This window comes from Bufo bufo, chromosome 8 (genome assembly GCF_905171765.1).
Source record: "Bufo bufo chromosome 8, aBufBuf1.1, whole genome shotgun sequence".
Classification (NCBI taxonomy): Eukaryota; Metazoa; Chordata; class Amphibia; order Anura; family Bufonidae; genus Bufo; species Bufo bufo.
This window is the reverse complement of record NC_053396.1, coordinates 199,301,183-199,320,874: the sequence shown is the minus strand read 5'-3', so window position 1 is coordinate 199,320,874 and position 19,692 is coordinate 199,301,183. Positions and strand designations below refer to the sequence as shown.

Below are 19,692 nucleotides of genomic sequence, written 5' to 3'. Positions count from 1 at the left end.
AAACCTTTTCTGTGTTTTCCCCATTTTTTGAGAGTCATTTTGGGGTGATTACCTTGTGTATACTTTGATGTAAACCACACTTATGGTATTTGCTGCTACTCCCATGTATACCACTAACTATTGGCCCTCGCCCCCTTTCCCAGTAGTCCCTCTCTTATGTATGTTTTACCCCATGGAATTTTGTAGACTCCATTACATGTGTTTTATTGAGTATTTCCAATAAAGATTTTTTTGCTTATTATATGGTTGCTTGTGTTTCTGTGACCTGGGTATGCACATATTGCTTGTAGGTTTCGGAATACATGTATAATAGCTATTCCCCCAGGGTAATACCATGTGAAACCCAAGGAAGATATGTCAAAGCTAAATATATAAGGCTGGATACATGGATAGCGATACACTCACCTAAAACAGCATAAAATATAACTGCTGTAGGCTGAGTATATAAAGAGGAGTATAGAAATAATACCAGATGCCCTATAAGGCTAAATATATTATGCTGAATACATAAATAATATGAGACACCCTATAAAGCTAGATGTATAACGCTAAGTACATGGATAATATGGGTATGAAACGCCCCATAAAGCGGAGTATATAATGCTGAGTACATAAATGACACAAAAGGCTCTAAAGTATTATGCTGTACCTCAAACTAAATACATGGTATAAAGTAAATGGACAGTACCAGTGAATGAAAGAAAGTGTCCGGCTAATAAAAGGAGCCATATAAGGGTCCATTCACACGTCCGCAATTTCATTCCGCACTTCCGGGTCTGCAATCCCCTTCCCCAATAAAAAATAGAACATGTCTGAAATTGCGGACAAGAATAGGACAAGAATAGGCATTTTCTATTAAGTGCCGGCGATGTGCGGTCCGCAAAATGCGGAAAGCACATCGCCGATGTCTGTGTTTTGTGGATCCGCAAAACACACACGGACGTGTGAATGGACCCTAAGGCTACAACAACCTACCCAAAGACATGGTATGCAGCACACCGAGAGGTCACCACACACACCAGCACCTCGACACGTGTTTCGCCCCTTAGGCTTCGTCAGGAGGTGTATTCTAATATAAAATGAATGTATATATAGGGAGAAGGGGCATCCAATTAATTACAAAAGCAAATCACATGAAACACACCGTAGATGGCGTGGCCCCGCCATGATGGCCGATCCTCATCTCTGCAGCGCGTCTCCACGTAACCAGCGCGCATGCGCGGAACTAAAGGTCCCGTGTATCAGAGCGCATCAAGATAGAATCATTCAGCGCATAAGACGGGCCGCGACTTGATGTGGTCATGTGATTCTAGCATCACGCGAGCAAAACCGGAACTTAGTATCAGTGGTGAAATGCCAAGTTGTCGCTGTTCTGCGTATATAAGTGCGCTAGATAACACCGCAATTAAATAGGATGCACAATCGCAGTATAAATACAAGCATCACTAAAATACCGAAACCATAATAAATCACTATGAGATGTCCACATGATTAAGATAGAGAAAAAAGAGAAGAAATTGTAGAACAAAAAAGGAAAAAAGAACGAACGAAAGAGAGAAGGACAAGAAAAGAGTCCTCATGTGTGCAACAATGTAATCATGATCAATCTCTCACCTCTTTAAAGAAATTAATATATGAAAAATTACTAAAAAAAATACATATAATCATAGCTTATAAATTTATTAATATACATATAATTAATAAAATACATTCAATCAACGTAAATAAATTATTGTGTAACTCCATAATTAATACCATGATAAAGTTCATAGTGTGGACGTGTCACCGGGATCCTGTGTATAGAGCTGAGGACATGGGCTGCTAGATGGCAGCTAGCACATCCGCAATACCCAGTCCCCATAGCTCTGTGTGCTTTTATTGTGGGAAAAAAACGATTTGATACATATGCAAATTAACCTGAGAGTCCTGTATGTGAGATGAGTCAGGGACAGGACTCATCTCAGGTTAATTTGCATATGTATCAAATCATTTTTTTTACACAATAAAAGCACACAGAGCTATGGGGACTGGGTATTGTGGATGTGCTAGCGGCCATCTAGCAGCCCATGTCCTCAGCTCTATACACAAAATCCCGGTGACAGGTTCCCTTTAAGGCTCCAAAAAAAAGGAGCAATATTGCCCCTTAAAAATTAAATGTTATAAATAGTGCAAAAATATGTACAAAATATATCAATTCATATGATGTTTGTGTCTGCACGAGACCATTCAAAGCCCACAACAAAGGGGCAAATGTGTCTCATGCAGGCCATACAATAAAGTGCAAAAAAACTATACCAAATAAAAAAGTGTGTGAATACCATAACTGAGATTATCATATCTAAATGCCAAAAAAACATAAAATCAGGTGAAGCCTGAAGATGAAGTCCCACATGACATTGTCCGTGTAACCCCTATAGGAGATGATACAAATACAGAATCAGAAACTAAGAAATCCCATATCTTCCATAACAGTCATAACTAGAAGACACATCTCTCCCTCCCCTTTCGTTCCCTTCTTGCTTGTGATATTTATATAACTTCATCCGTAGACCGTGATTCATTCGCCAAAAGTATGCAAAGAGCAATCTAGAAAATATATTAAGAAAATTAATTACACATTAAAAAACAAATATATATAAATACCTCCAAAGTTACAGTTCATGTACTTCCAAAAAGGATTTAAAGCTGTTCTGTACATTTCGGCCCCTTGGAGTCATCGTATCCAACAACACTGTGCATCTGGCTTCTTTTCCTAACACTGCTGCCGACTGTCACCACCTCCGGAACCAAGTCCCATCTGTACCCCCCTCACCTGGACCTCTCTACAATCATGGCGCTTACGAAAAATACCTCCAGCATACAGTCCCATGTAAAATACATCACTCTCACTGTCTTCAGTCCCTTTAGCATACAGTCCCATGTAAAATACATCACTCTCACTGTCTTCAGCCCTCCAGCATACAGTCCCATGTAAAATACATCACTCTCACTGCCTTCAGCCCTCCAGCATACAGTCCCATGTAAAATACATCACTCTCCCTGTCTTCAGTCCCTTTAGCATACAGTCCCATGTAAAATACATCACTCCCCTGCCTTCAGCCCTCCAGCATACAGTCCCATGTAAAATACATCACTCTCACTGTCTTCAGCCCTCCAGCATACAGTCCCATGTAAAATACATCACTCCTTCTGCCTTCAGCCCTCCAGCATACAGTCCCATGTAAAATACATCACTCTCACTGCCTTCAGCCCTCCAGCATACAGTCCCATGTAAAATACATCACTCCCTCTGCCTTCAGCCCTCCAGCATACAGTCCCATGTAAAATACATCACTCCCTCTGCTTTCAGCCCCTCCAGCATACAGTCCCATGTAAAATACATCACTCCCTCTACTTTCAGCCCCTCCAGCATACAGTCCCATGTAAAATACATCACTCCTTCAGCCCTCCAGCATACAGTCCCATGTAAAATACATCACTCCCTCTGCCTTCAGCCCTCCAGCATACAGTCTCCAGTACAAGGATCCTTCCTCCCCCCCAGTACACAGAGCAGTCCGTCCCCTCCTCCACACACCGGCCGCCGCCGCCTCTGCTCCTCTCTCCTCTCTCCAACAACGATCTCAGTCTGTAGAATCTCCGGCAAATCCTGAGGCCCCGCCCCCTGTCTGTTGAGACCCCGCCTCTTCCTATGACATCATACCTGCCAGGAGCAACTCCATACAAGTCACTACCCTTTCAGCAGCGGCTGGTGTGTCCGTCTAATCCTTCCCTCTCCATAAAGGTTCCGCTTTCTGCCCTTGACGGGTAACATGGCCACTGCAACCAAATTAATTCAGAAGCTGAGAAACTGGGCGTCTGGGGTAAGATCACGACGTCGTGCTCATGGCACAGTATAACTGACAGTAGACGGAGAACTTGTGGAAGCGCTTGTATCTGTTACTGGGCATAGCAGGTGTGACGGTTCAGGGATGGAGGTGTGCGATTTCTGCCTTGGTTATACCGCATTGTGTGAATAAAAGGGTAGTTCAGGTCAGGTTTGTATCTGGATCCAAAATGTCCAACAAAATGCTACTAGAGCTCCCGCTAAACTCCCAGGAGACGCTGCAGAGATCACCCAGTGCACAGTACTGCTGCCAGACTGTCTTTATTCTCCTCTGTCATTTGACAGCTTTTGGTTTTTAAAGGGAACCTGTCGCCAGCGTGCGCCCCCCCCCCCCTCTGTCGCCAGCGTGCGCCCCCCCCCCCCTCTGTCGCCAGCGTGCGCCCCCCCCCCTCTGTCGCCAGCGTGCGCCCCCCCCCCTCTGTCGCCAGCGTGCGCCCCCCCCCCTCTGTCGCCAGCGTGCGCCCCCCCCTCTGTCGCCAGCGTGCGCCCCCCCCCCTCTGTCGCCAGCGTGCGCCCCCCCCCTCTGTCGCCAGCGTGCGCCCCCCCCTCTGTCGCCAGCGTGCGCCCCCCCCCTCTGTCGCCAGCGTGCGCCCCCCCCCTCTGTCGCCAGCGTGCGCCCCCCCCTCTGTCGCCAGCGTGCGCCCCCCCCTCTGTCGCCAGCGTGCGCCCCCCCCTCTGTCGCCAGCGTGCGCCCCCCCCTCTGTCGCCAGCGTGCGCCCCCCCCTCTGTCGCCAGCGTGCGCCCCCCCCTCTGTCGCCAGCGTGCGCCCCCCCCTCTGTCGCCAGCGTGCGCCCCCCCCCCTTTCGCCAGCGTGCGCCCCCCCCTCTGTCGCCAGCGTGCGCCCCCCCCCTCTGTCGCCAGCGTGCGCCCCCCCCTCTGTCGCCAGCGTGCGCCCCCCCCCCTCTGTCGCCAGCGTGCGCCCCCCCCCTCTGTCGCCAGCGTGCGCCCCCCCCCTCTGTCGCCAGCGTGCGCCCCCCCCCTCTGTCGCCAGCGTGCGCCCCCCCCCCTCTGTCGCCAGCGTGCGCCCCCCCCCTCTGTCGCCAGCGTGCGCCCCCCCCCCTCTGTCGCCAGCGTGCGCCCCCCCCTCTGTCGCCAGCGTGCGCCCCCCCCCTCTGTCGCCAGCGTGCGCCCCCCCCCCTCTGTCGCCAGCGTGCGCCCCCCCCCCTCTGTCGCCAGCGTGCGCCCCCCCCCCTCTGTCGCCAGCGTGCGCCCCCCCCCTCTGTCGCCAGCGTGCGCCCCCCCCTCTGTCGCCAGCGTGCGCCCCCCCCCTCTGTCGCCAGCGTGCGCCCCCCCCCCTCTGTCGCCAGCGTGCGCCCCCCCCCTCTGTCGCCAGCGTGCGCCCCCCCCCTCTGTCGCCAGCGTGCGCCCCCCCCCTCTGTCGCCAGCGTGCGCCCCCCCCCTCTGTCGCCAGCGTGCGCCCCCCCTCTGTCGCCAGCGTGCGCCCCCCCCCCCCCCTCTGTTTAATAGGAAACAAGGGCGGCCAGAGGGGTGAAAGGTGTGGTTTTCTGGGCACATCGCTGAGGGACCTGGGCACTTGCTGCAGTAACGCCGCACCCTGGGCCGAACCTCATTAGCATAAATTTAAAGTATTTTTTTGAAGATCTCGGCGAGGGAGAGCACAAATAAAGGTACCACTGTAATGTGGGCACAGGAGCTGTCTAAAAGGGTCAGATTAGGTGACAGACTCGCTTTAAGACATTTTTCTTTGGGAAGTGTTTGAGATACATGAAATAAGTTTATACAATGTGTTTTTTTAAACCCACAGCATAATCTTCAATCAAAATTACAGCTACGTTATACGGAAATTGCAAGCAGGTAAGCATTGGCAATAATGGTATTGCTATAGATGGAGAATGCTACTTTGCATAGTACCCGCCTCCAAAACCGCCTAGGGCAGCGCTATACACCGCCCATTTGTGCCTGTGACGTCACTGGGCTCACTGCCAGGTGGAAGTCTCCGCTTAAGGGTCCATTCAAACGTCCGTGAATGTGTCCGCACCCGTTCCGCAATTCTGCGGAACAGGGGCGGACCCATTCATTCTCTATGCGGCAGGAATGGATAGGGACAGCACTTCCTGAGCGCGACCCCGATCTTCCGGTCCGCGGCTCCGGAAGAAAAACAAAACATGTCCTATTCTTGTCCGCAATTGCGGACAAGAATAGGCAGTTCTATGGGGGTGAATGAACCCTTAGGGGGCACATGCACACAAACGTATTTTCTTTCCGCTTTCGTTCCGTGTTTTTTTTTGTTTTCTTTGCGGACCGTATGCGTAACCATTCACTTCAATTGGGCTGAAGTTACTCCGTGTGCATGTCCTATTATTGTCCGCAAATCACGGCCCGAGACGGAATGCACACGACACACATCCGTATTTTGCGGATCCATACTGTAGAAATGCTATGCCCAGCCCATATTGCTCATGAGTTTGATGATTAATAAGTTACCGTTTCTGTATACGATCCGCAGAAAAAAACGGCTCAAATACGGAAACCATACGGATATGTTTTGTGCAGGAACGGAAGAGGACTTAAATCGGGAAAAAAAAATCTCCGATACGGAACAGATCTGTGAAAAACGGACCGCAAAACAACGGTCGTGTGCATGAGCCCTAACATAGTGATGTGAAGCCCGGTACGTCACAGGCTTGTGCTGCGCAATGCCGTGTGACAAGGAAGGAAACGCTCCACTCATATAGTAAAAGAATAAAATGTATCAGGGTTCAGCCCTGAACCCAGAGAACCCCTTGAACCGCACTGGAGTCCAGCAAGGCCCATCTGCAGGTAACCCCGTTCCTCCTGTCCACCTCTCGGCTCCAGTGACGTTACCATGATGGCGCTCCAAATCTTGCTGGCCTCAACCTCATACCGCTGGTGCATGCACAGTTTGCTGGCTGAAGATTTCAGACTGCACGGCCGCATGCAGAAAAGGGAACGTGTGCCCTCCTGATATTTGGAGACGGCACCGCAGCTAGGAGGTGGCCATAAAAATGGTGGTTGTTGTGTTTTTTTGTTTTTTGTTTTTTTTTTAAATCAGATAATTTTTTTATTCAAGATTTTACTGTACATATACAGTTCCAATCAACAAGAACAGTACAAAACACCTCCCATCCAGTATGAACAAATATATTTCTGAAAGAACTAGGCTCATAGCAGTACAATTTCACCTACTTCCAAAGGTCCTGCCGTCCACACGTGTCCACTATGACGCCAAGACGTACAGCATCCAGCCCAATGTGCAGAATCCACATACTCCACTGACCTTCAAACTTTTTGAGGTACACCCTCCCCTCAATCGGGACTCCCTACCATTGAGCACTGAAATGGATGGGGCAGCAGGTTCTAGCAGAACAATGGTATCCGCTTCCTCGCCTGATGTAGTATCTTGGCAATAGCTAGGCTGATATACTCCCCAGTGCCTAACGTGTTTAAGTACACAAGTGGGGGGGGGGGTTATTAGGAACTGTAATCTGATATATCCTATAAATCAGAGCCAGTGCTCCCTTCCAAGACCCATCTAATATCGGATAATGCCAGAGCACATGCATCGAATCAGCAGGAGAAGCCATGCACCTCACACATTGGGTCGTATCCCGTACCAATATCCTATGTAAAAAGGCTCTATGAAGGAGATATACACTGCTCAAAAAAATAAAGGGAACACAAAAATAACACATCCTATATCTGAGTTAATTAAATATTCTTCTAATATACTTTGTTCTTTACATAGTTGAATGTGCTGACAACAAAATCACATAAAAATAAAAAAAATGGAAATCAAATTTTTCAACCCATGGAGGTCTGGATTTGGAGTCAAACTCAAAATTAAAGTGGAAAAACACACTACAGGCTGATCCAACTTTGATGTAATGTCCTTTTAAACAAGTCAAAATGAGGCTCAGTAGTGTGTGTGGCCTCCACGTGCCTGTATGACCTCCCTACAACGCCTGTGCATGCTCCTGATGAGGTGGCGGACGGTCTCCTGAGGGATCTCCTCCCAGACCTGGACTAAAGCATCTGCCAACTCCTGAACAGTCTGTGGTGCAACGTGACGTTGGTGGATAGACGAGACATGATGTCCCAGATGTGCTCAATTGGATTCAGGTCTGGGGAACGGGCGGGCCAGTCCATAGCATCAATGCCTTCGTCTTGCAGGAACTGCTGACACACTCCAGCCACATGAGGTCTAGCATTGTCTTGCATTAGGAGGAACCCAGGGCCAACAGCACCAGCATATGGTCTCACAAGGGGTCTGAGGATCTCATCTCGGTACCTAATGGCAGTCAGGCTACCTCTGGCGAGGTCATGGAGGGCTGTGCGGCCCTCCAAAGAAATGCCACCCCACACCATTACTGACCCAATGCCAAACCGGTCATGCTGGAGGATGTTGCAGGCAGCAGAACGTTCTCCACGGTGTCTCAAGACTCTGTCACGTCTGTCACATGTGCTCAGTGTGAACCTGCTTTCATCTGTGAAGAGCACAGGGCGCCGGTGGCGAATTTGCCAATCTTGGTGTTCTCTGGCAAATGCCAAACATCCTGCACGGTGTTGGGCTGTAAGCACAACCCCCACCTGTGGACGTCGGGCCCTCATATCACCCTCATGGAGTCAGTTTCTGACCGTTTGAGCAGACACATGCACATTTGTGGCCGCTGGAGGTCATTTTGCAGGGCTCTGGCAGTGCTCCTCCTGTTCCTCCTTGCACAAAGGTGGAGGTAGCGGTCCTGCTGCTGGGTTGTTGGCCTCCTCCACGTCTCCTGATGTACTGGCCTGTCTCCTGGTAGCGCCTCCATGCTCTGGACACTACGCTGACAGACACAGCAAACCTTCTTGCCACAGCTCGCATTGATGTGCCATCCTGGATAAGCTGCACTACTTGAGCCACTTGTGTGGGTTGTAGACTCCGTCTCATGCTACCACTAGAGTGAAAGCACCGCCAGCATTCAAAAGTGACCAAAACATCAGCCAGGAAGCATAGGAACTGAGAAGTGGTCTGAGGTCACCACCTGCAGAACCACTCCTTTATTGGGGGTGTCTTGCTAATTGCCTATAATTTCCACCTGTTGTCTATCCCATTTGCACAACAGCATGTGAAATTGATTGTCACTCAGTGTTGCTTCCTAAGTGGACAGTTTGATTTCACAGAAGTGTGATTGACTTGGAGTTACATTGTGTTGTTTAAGTGTTCCCTTTATTTTTTTGAGCAGTGTATATAACTGCCCACAGATACTCCCATTCTATACTGTCAAACGCCTAAGCGGCATCCAGCGAGAGAACTACTCTATGCCCAACATTGTTTGGCTTTGCTTATAGATTTAGAAAGAGTTGTCTTAAAATTGACAGCCATCCATTTACCAGGCATAAAGCCTGTCTGGTCTGGGTACTAGAGAGGTGACAACGTTAGCAAGTCTCATGGCCAGAACTTTCACAAGGAGCTTGACATCTGTTGGAAGTAAGGAGATAGGACGGTAGGAAGTGAAGGGTTCTTACCAGGCTTTGGAAGGACTACAATAACGGCATCTCTCATAGAGGCGGGGAGAGATCCTGTATGAAAGGCTGCTTGCAAAACTTTCAACAAGTGAGGTATTAAAGTGTACTGTCCACATATCTCTTATATTATAAAAATGAGTTTCTGTCTGTCCTGACGTCTGTCTGTCTGTTCTTTATGCGCGACCAAATGACTGGAGCGATCTTCACCGAATTTGGCACACATATACATCAGGTGTCCGGGAAGGTTTTAGACCGGGTCTTAGCTATCTAGGATGTACCGTTCCTGAGATATTCCCCAAAAATGACCTGCATTGGCCAATACAAGCCTGCAAGCCATATCCCAACTGCCATACACACGGTCACATGTCCCTTATAAGCCAATAGAAGCTTGCAGGCCCTTAGTCTCCACATACACACAGTTTTACTCCAGGTTTCCATAACAACCCAGCCATTTTTCTTCACTGCTGTAGGTCAGCTTTAGGCTAGGGCTACAGGACGACCATAAGTCGCACGACACATAGGGCACAACTACGCTGCTACATGCACCCATCTTGGATCAATTTTTTGCGACTGTCGCAGTCGCAGCATGTCGTAGTGCGACACCATAGCCTATCATTATAAAAATTGTTGAGACAAAATGTGTCGCAACACATGTCGTTGTGTAGCCCTAGCATTAAAGGGGCAGGGCGCTGTGGAGGTCACTGCTAAGGCAGCAGGGTACTGTGGAGGTCACTGTTAAAGGGAATCTGTCACCTGGTTTGACCATATTAAGCTCTCACCATTGCCATGTTTAATAAAATGTCTTCTCTCCTGCAGTGGTTTTCTTTCTTATATTCATGCTTTTCATTTTGCTAAAAAAGCGATCTTTGTGTTATGCAAATGAACCCTGAAGGTGCCCAGAGGGGCGTTATTCTTCACCCTCTGAGCCCAGTAACGCCCCCCTGCAGTGCCTAGCCCGCCTTAGTTTATAGCCCAAGCACGCCTCCTCGCTACGTCCGTTAATACATCCAAACCAGGCACCTGGAATCTTCAGATAGTCCGGCTGAAATCTCGCGCAGGCGCAGTACCGCCTGCGCCTGTGTGATCCGACCGCTCCTGAGGGCGACAGCGATAAGAAGACGTCACTGGGCTCTGCGCATGCCCAGTGACACTCTTGAGGCTGTTGCCCTCAGGAGCGGTTGGATCGCACAGGCGCAGGCAGTAGGCGGTACTGCACCTGCGCGAGATTTCAGCCGGACTATCTGAAGATTCCTGGGTCCTTATGCTAGTAACCTATATATTTCTGTCGGGAGACCATCCATTCCCGGGGCTTTGTCATTTGGCATACTTTTGACAACAGCTTCAAGTTCCTCAACACGAAGAGGTTCCTGTAATAAAGACCTACTCTCAGCAGACAAAGCAGGCAGTTCATGCTCCGACGCTCTCCTTTGCCCTGTGCTAAATCGCGCAGGGCAAAGGCATTTTCTGGAGTTTCGGTGACGAACCGGGCTCTCCTTAGGGCTGCCATCAGTGAGCCCGGTGACGTCACCGATGGGCAGGCTTTAGCGCTGCCCTGTCATCGAACACACTGCTGGGCGGAAGCCTCCGCCCGGCAGTGTGCTACTGTAAATAAGAGCCTTTTTTTTTTTTTTTTTTTTTTTTTTTTTTACGGCATTCACCATGTGGGGTACATAGCACTTTTTTTGATCGCTCAATATTGCACTTTTTGGGAAGTGAAGGGACCACAAAATGGCTTTTCTGGCACCTTATTTATTTCTTTATTTTTTACGGCATTCACCTGGGAGGTTAGATCATGTGATATTTTTATAGAGTCGGTCATTGCAGAAGCAGCAATACCTTGATGAGCAGAAAATGGCACTTACTAAAGTGCATTCAGCTTCTCCTCTCTGCTCGGTCACAGCATTACCAACTAGGAGTCCAAAACCGCTGTCATCCGGAGCAGAGGCGAGGGGCTTATTGTAAAGCTTGTGTACAAAAATGATTAAAATATAACAAACATGCAGTAAAAATAAGTAATGCTGAATAGTTTGTATAAAATGTGACATTACTTACAATCAGGTCACCTCCTCCACCAAAACTTCCAGTGGGTCCAAACCACAAGTTGGCCAACAACTACTACTGCACTCACGATGGACGCCGAGAAAATGCACCTCCTACTATCATTATGTCTCCACAAAAGGCTCTGGTGTCTGGAGAATCCTCACCCAGGTAAGTCATTTCTTCTGGTGCAATAGGTTTTGATAGGTCCTGGTAGAAACCTTGGAGATGTGGGTGAACCTGGCAGCAAGTGTTCAATTTCCCTGCTGCTATAAGGAGGCAGTTTTCCCACTTCTGCCTCTTCAGTAAAGGATTCCATTGTTTTATCTGGAGGCCGTAGGCGAGGATGTTACAGGTAAGGCACGTACAAGCATTTTTGGAGACTACCGGTTGAGGAATGGGCGTATCTGAGAGATCTTGGGTTGGAGGTGGAAAAGACTTGTATGTGCAGTTTGAAGGACAGAGTAGAATTAAAGGTTACCCCAAGACAGCGGACTTGGTTGACCAGGGGGAGTTTCCAGCCATTAACTGTGATAGATAGGTCTGTTGGTGGCGCTGAGTGAGATGGGGAACAGGTGATAACTTCTGTTTTAGAAAGTGAGAGGAGATGGAGGATATAGCAGATGGGCATTTCAGGTTTCTTAATAAAGAGGTGATACCTGGACCAGAGAGGGGAATTTTCATGTAGTCAACATAGAAGTGATACTGAAAGCCATGCCACTCAGGCCAAAGTTGTAGATTGAGAAGAGCAGGGGTCCTAGGACAAAGGCTTGAGGGACACCAACAGAAAGGGGTCGAGATCAGGTGGTGGTGTGCGAGTGTCCGGTCTGTGAGATACGAGGTGATCCGGGAGAAGGTCATATACATGACGCCAAAAGAATTTGACACTGTCGACCATTCCTTTCTGTAAGGCCTCTTGCCCACGAACGTAAGGGTTCCGTGCCCGTGCTGCGGACCGGAATTTGCATGGGCACCGACCGTGGGGCAGCCGCATGTGGATCGGGACCCATTCACTGGGGGTCCGCGATCCGTCCGTTCCGCAAAAAGATAGAACAAGTTCTATTTATTTTTTAATTTTTTTGCACAATGGAAGCACGAAACGTAAACCCCACGGAAGCACTCCGTAGTGCTTCCGTTCCGCACCGCATCTCTGGATTTGCAGACCCATTCAAGTGAATGGGTCCGCATCCGTGATGTGGAATGGACACAGCTGGTGACCCGTGTATTGCGGAACCGCCGTATGCGGTACACAGCATGGGTACGGAGCCCCTATGTTCGTGTGCAAGAGGCCTTAAAAAGACTAAGGCCCCTTTCACACGAGCGAGTATTCCGCGCGGATGCGATGCGGGAGGTGAACGCATTGCACCCGCACTGAATACCGACCCATTCATTTCTATGGGGCTGTTCACATGAGCGGTGATTTTCACACATCACTTGTGCGTTGCGTGAAAATCGCAGCATGCTCCTCTTTGTGCGCTTTTCACGTAACGCAGGCCCCATAGAAATTAATGGGGTTGCGTGAAAATCGCAAGCATCCGCAAGCAAGTGCGGATGCGGTGCGATTTTTCACGCACGGTTGGTAGGAGACTATCGGGATGGAGACCCGATCATTATTATTTTCCCTTATAACATGGTTATAAGGGAAAATAATAGCATTCTGAATACAGAATGCATAGTAAAACAGCGCTGGAGGGGTTAATAAAAAAAAATAAAATCATTTAACTCGCCTTAATCCACTTGATCGCGTAGCCCGGCATCTCCGTCTGTCTCTTTTACTGAATAGGACCTGTGGTGAGCATTAATTATAGTTCAAGGACCTGTGATGACGTCACTCCGGTCATCACATGGTACGTCACATGATCTTTTACCATGGTGATTCACTGCACCCACCGCTGGATATGGGTTACCATCTATACGTGGATAATTACTACACCAGTCTACCACTCTTCCAGTTCCTAACCTCCAGAGGTACTGTGGCATGCGGCACAGTATGCAAAAATCAGAGAGGCCTCCCTAGATCCCTGGTAGGGCAACCATTGAGAAAAGGAGACAACCGTGCTCTCCTCAATGAGAACATGGTGGTGGTTAAGTACAAGGACAAGAGGAATGTCCTTTTGCTGACCACCATTCACAGTAACACCAGCTCCCCAGCCCCTGTACGTGGTACCACTACCACTGTCCCCAAACCAGACTGCATTCTGGACTACAACAGGCACATGGGGGGTGGGGGGTGGGGGGGGGGGGGTTGATCTTTCAGATCAAGTTCTGAAGCCCTACAGTGCCACACACGAAAAACAAGAGTGTGGTACAAAAAGCTGGCCGTGCACCTCGTACAGATGGCGCTGTACAATGCGTACGTGCTATTTAGATCTAAAGGGCCAGACGAGAACATTCCTACAATTTCAAGAGGTGGTGATAAAGGCCCTAATTCTTCCAAATCAAGCAATTGAGGGCCCCAGTACTTCTGTAAGTTATGGTGCCCGAGTTGTACCAGGGAAGCATTTCCCCGGTGAAGTCCCCCAAACAGCGAGGAAGGGAAGGACCCAAAAAATATGCAGGGTGTGTTCCAAAAGGGGGATAAGGAAGGACACCATTTACCATTGCGAAACCTGGCCTGTGCATCAAGGATGGTTTCAGAATCTACCACTCATCCATGGAGTAACTTCATCCATGATGTAGTTTTACCACCTTATATCTCTGATTACATATTCATTTCTGTAAAACACCAGTTTGGTCAAAGGTGCCCTTTTCACCCCTTAAAATGTTCGCACAGGGGTGCACTTTCCAAAATGGGGTCACTTCTTGGGGGTTTTCAATTTCTGGGGACCTCCAGGAATTTTTTAACATGCGACATGGCACCTAAAATCCATGTCTACCAATTCAGGCCAGCACAATCCATAGTTTGCTCTTTGCCTCTAGAGCCCTGCTGTGCGCCAATACAGCAGGCTACAAGCACATGTGGGGTGTTTCCTGAATGGGGAGAAAATGGGGAACACATACTGGGGTGCACTTTCTCCTCTTACCCCTTTTGAAAGTGAAAAATGTGGGAGTAAAGCAACTTTTTCTAGAAAAAAATAAAATTTTTCATTTTCACAGCCAAGTGTTTCCTAATTCTGTGAAATCCTTGATGGGTCAAAGTACTCACTATACACCTTGAAATATTCCTTGAAGGGTGTAGTTTCCAGAATGGCGTCACTTTTTGGGGGTTTCCACTGTAGGGCCACCTCAGGGTGTCTTCGTATGCGACATAGCTTCCAAAAGCCTTCTCGTTTGAACCCTGCCATGCGCTCATACGACCGTTTTTGAGCACATTTTTGGGGTGGGTTTGTAAACTGCAAAATCAGGGTAATAATGAGGTTTATTTTCCATTTAACCCTTGCTATGATACAGCAAAAATGGAAGAAAATGGAAAATCAGAAAAAAAATTGAAATTTTACCTTCATTTCCCTTTAATTCTTGTGGAACACCTCAAGGATTAACAAAGTTTGTAACATCAGTTTTAAATAATTTGAGGGGTGTAGTTTCTAAAATGAGGTCATTTATGGGTAGTTTCTATTACCTAAGCCCCTCAAAATCCCTTTATAACTGAATTGCTGCTTAAAAAAAAAAAATGGTTTTGAAAATTTTGTTGAAATTTTGAAAAATTGCTTTTAAACGTCCTAAGCCTTCTAACATCTTAAAAAAATAAAATTACATTTACAAAATGATCCCACCCTAAAGCAGACAAACGGGGAATGTTAAGTACTGTAATACATATTTTATGATGTATCACTTTCTGTTTTAAAAGCAGAGAAATTGAAACTTTGAAAATTGCACATTTTTCAAAATTTTTGGTAAATTTTGCATTTTTTTCATGAATAAAGGTGAAATATATTGACTCAAATGTATGACCTTAATTAATTACAGTGTGTCATGAGAAAATAATCTTAGTATGGCTGGGATAAGTAAAAGCGTTCCAAAGTTATTACCACATAAAGTGACACATGTCAGATTTGCAAAAATCGGCCTGGGATTTAAGGTGAAAAGTGGCTCGGTACTCAAGGGTTAAAAAAAAAAAAGAATTCACCCTAGACTCTTGCATTTTGGTGGCTTTGGAATAAGTATAACTAGCATTTATAGTTATGGTTTGAAAACAGTTGTGGAATTTGAAGGAGTTCTTTTTAGTCTGTAAAGCCTCATGCAGACGTCCGTGGAGCGCGGTCCGTGAGATACCGGACTGGCATCCTGCGGAGCGCACGGCGTCATTGGTTGCTATGACGCCGTGCGCTTTGTGCCGCAGTACAGGAATACACTCGTCTGATCTATACACGTGTATTACTGTACTGCGGCGGCACAAAGCGCGCGGCGGCACAGCAACCAATGACTCTGTGCGCTCCGCAGGATGCCGGTCCAGTATCTCACGGACCGCGCTCCACGGACGTCTGCATGAGGCTTTACTGTCATATATAATGATTGTTAGGTCACCCAGAGCCTCCTGATTATTTGTGGGCTACTTGGGTTATTCATATAAGCATTCCTACTTACATACCTCTTACAAATTGGCCTTTTAAAGGGGTTTTCTGAGTAGAGAAGTGTCCGATACCTCCAGAACCCACAGGTATCCTGAGAACGAAGGTCCCAGAATCCCCTATAAAAATGGAGTGAATGTGTATGGGTTCATTCACTTCTATGGGACTGTTGAAGATGGTGTTGGCCACATATGTGCTCCACTGGTCAATCCTTGTAAGGGACTTCGGGACCTCCATGTTCATGTGTCTGTGGGAAACCCTTTAACCATTAAGTCTGTGGAGTGGAGCTGAACCAAGGAGCTGGTATGGAAAATGTCATTCTTGAGTCTACTTTTCTTGGATGTCCCCGATGGGAGTCGATTCCTTTTTTTATTTCACACATGCAGTAAAATACGGGGTTTATTTCATGTCTTTGGCATATGTTTAACATGCACAGATACCTCAGACAGATACTGCGGCATCTGTCACCATAGACTTCCACTGTATAAGAAAAAGTATACTTTCTTGCATGACTCCCATCCTGCAGAATGTGGTACCTCGCCTTCCTTTTCCATCCTACAGAGTCTTGCAAAAAATGTATACTTTTTTTTTTTTACAATGGAACTCTATGGTGACGGATGCCACAGTATGGCATCCGTCTGATATCTGCTAATGTACGGTATACCTTTTTTTGGGTACGCTAAACATATGACAAAAACATGATGTGAACCCTGCCTTAAAAATGCCATATGCAGAGCATCATTGCATAGTTGTCTTATCCTTTTTTAATTTATTTTATTTATGTATTTTTTTGTAGCTCTGATGTGACCGTTGCAAAAGCCCTAAAGAAGCCGGTAACACCTGGAACGTGTCCTCCCAAGCTGAAACTGTCAAGTGATGAGCCGTACCTGTGACTGAAGCATGAAAACCTGAATCTGAAATATAGGCATCTATTCAACTATTATATTGTATAAATCAAAATAAAGAAAAAGAAAAATTTTAATTGTTTCTGTAATAATTTTTTTTTTTTTTGTGCAATATGTTGATATAATTGACCGTCCAGGCTCCCTCTAGGCTGGGTTCGTATCCGCCTCCATTGCAGATTCTTGCAAAAAAAAAAATGCAGCATGACTGATACCAGCAGACCCCAGTACAGTCATTGGGGGTCATAGAAATAGGGGACATGCCACAGGTGTGAACCTAGTCGTGCTAAGATTAGTTTCACATGAGCTCGCTGGGAGAGATTGATCAAAGGAGCTGTGAAAGATGAAAGCTGGAATCTGGTTGCTATGGGCAACTAAGCCAGTTCTACTTTACACCAGTTTGATAAATGCCCCCCATAGTGTGGCAAAGTGTCCCTTGAACTGAACTGAGAGCTTCATGGATCCCTATAATGCTATCCGCTAAGGTCAGGCTGGGACTATCCGCCATAATACAGGCACAGGAAACAATGTACAGAACAAAAGAAGCCCTTTCCCTTTTACCCACTTCAGTTATTTCCTATCCCTCTGAAAAAGTCTGAGGCGTGCCGATAACCAATAGCAAAGCTCCTCACAGCAAGGAGCTTTGCTATTGGTTGGTTCGGGCAGCTGCCAGAGTGATGCAGGGGAGGCTGGCGGGAGCTGAAAGGAGGAGGGGCTAGCTCCAGGGGGTTTCTATAGTAACCCGACAAACATGGCCGCGGCAGAGATGAAGAGGACTCCACAGTGGTGAAAACCACAGCCTTGGACGTCAAGGAGGTGACAGCAGTGTGTAAATGCACAGCAGGCTATTTTAGCCAAGGGGGTAGATCCGCTATATGGTCTGGATCACTTTTCTATAATTGCCTGATGTTATTTAGACGAGTAATGGTTCCCTGCAGAAATACCCACCTCTTAGGCCACATTCGCACCTCCACTATTCATTCCTGTTAGATGAGCAGAGCAATAAAAAAATAATGGAAGCGCTGGATTAGGAGTTTTTGTCATAGGTTCAACATGACACAAAAAAAAGTATACATTAATGGACGCCTCAGACGGATGCCATACTGTGGTATCCATCACCATAGAGATCCATTGTAAAGAAAAAAATCAAACCACGTTTTTCGATCCAGGAAAACATATACTTTTTTTTTTTTTTTACAATGGAACTCTATGGTGACGGATGCTACAATATAGCATCTGTCTGAAGTGTCTTTATATATATATATATATATATATATATATATGTTTTTTGTAGACATTAAAGAGATTCTGTCACCAAGTTTTCGGTTATAGAGATGAGGACATGCACGGCTAGATCGCCGCAATATACCGGTCCTGTAGGGCTGTGTGCTTTTATTTTCTTTAAAAAAAGGATTTTAGAGATATGTAAATTAGTCTTGTAAGGTGCCCAAGGGGCTGTACGAACCTTCCTGGTGCCCAGCACCGCCCGCCTGTGAACGAGGCCAGCACCGCCTGCGTCCTCCGAATCTCCTCCTTTCGTCATTGATAGATTGCCGTAATCTCGCGGATGCGCAGTTCCTTCCCTGAGGCTGATGCCAGCACAGGGAAGGAACACTATACCGGCACTGCGCATGCGCGAGCTCGCGGCTGTCTAACTGTGACGAAAGGAGGAGATTCGGAGGACATAGGCGGTGCTGGTCTCCTTAACAGGTGGGCACGGCACCAGGAAGGTTCGTACAGCCCCTTGGGCACCTTACAAGACTAATTTACATATCTCTAAAATCCTTTTTTTTTTTTTAAAGAAAATAAAAGCACACAGCCCTATAGGACCGGTATATTGCGGCGATCTAGCCGTGCATGTCCGCAGCTCTATAACCTAAAACTTGGTGACAGAATCCCTTTAAATGTATGACAAAAAATGTGATGTCCCGGCCTGACAGGTAAGAAGCTGAACCGACTGCGCCGATTATGAGGAGATCCTGTCTTATCACCAAAGTGCTGCATATAAGGCTATTTCTGTTTGGTCTTTCAACAGAATCTCCAAACGCAGATGTGGGCAAGTGCAGGCCTACATATTATGTATCTGTGTTACTGCAACTTTCATACTCCTCCTCGGGTAAAAAATACTCCTCAAAAACGGTAAGAGACGTATTTTTATTCTTCAGTGCGACCTCTGATCTCGTGTTTAATTTCAGAATAGACCAGGCTTTAGTTTGTGTTCTGTCTGTTGCAGTGATTTCTTTTAACTTTACGATTGTCTCAATTAAAAGTGTATTTTACTTTGAGCTTTATATCTGATCGGTGGGGGTCCGACTCCTGACCGGCTGTGGCACTCCAGCCTCCGAGCTTACCAGGCAGGCACAGACTCTGCTTTGTATTGCATGTAAATGAGGCCCAATGGGACTGAGCTGAACCTCGGCCCTGTGACCAATAAACGTAACATCTCAGTCTGCTGGGGAAGAGGTCAAAGCGCTCGCCAGAGCTGATCTGCAAAGAGTCAGAACCTGACCGATCAGCTACTGCCGCCCTGAAGATAGGCCGTCCATATCGAGAACCCAGACAACCCTCTGCTCAGCCAGTGAGGGAAATTACAAGAGAAGGGGAAGACAAAAGGCTTAAAGGGGTTGTCCAAGTTATATTTATTGATGACCTATCCTCAGGATAGGTCATCAATAGGGATGAGCGAATCCGAAGTCTATTCACATAAAACTTTTTTCAATACTGTACAGAGCGAGCGCTCCGTACAGTATTAGTATATTGGCTCCGATGAGTTATGACTGGCTCATCAGAGCCAATACTGTACAGAGCGCTCGCTTTGTACAGTATTGAAACGAAGTTTTATGTTTCATCCAAAGTAGATTCGCTCATTTCTTAT

General features: G+C 47.2%; 1 protein-coding gene across 1 annotated transcript; it reads left to right on the top strand.

Moving 5' to 3' along the window:
- Positions 1-3,714: 3,714 nt before the first annotated feature.
- On the top strand, positions 3,715-16,902 carry NDUFA7 (NADH:ubiquinone oxidoreductase subunit A7). The gene is made up of 4 exons (XM_040442691.1): positions 3,715-3,860; positions 5,649-5,698; positions 11,429-11,578; positions 16,712-16,902. Exons 1-4 carry the CDS (start codon positions 3,810-3,812, stop codon positions 16,806-16,808), a joined length of 348 nt encoding a protein of 115 aa, XP_040298625.1. The 5' UTR covers positions 3,715-3,809; the 3' UTR covers positions 16,809-16,902.
- Positions 16,903-19,692: the final 2,790 nt, after the last annotated feature.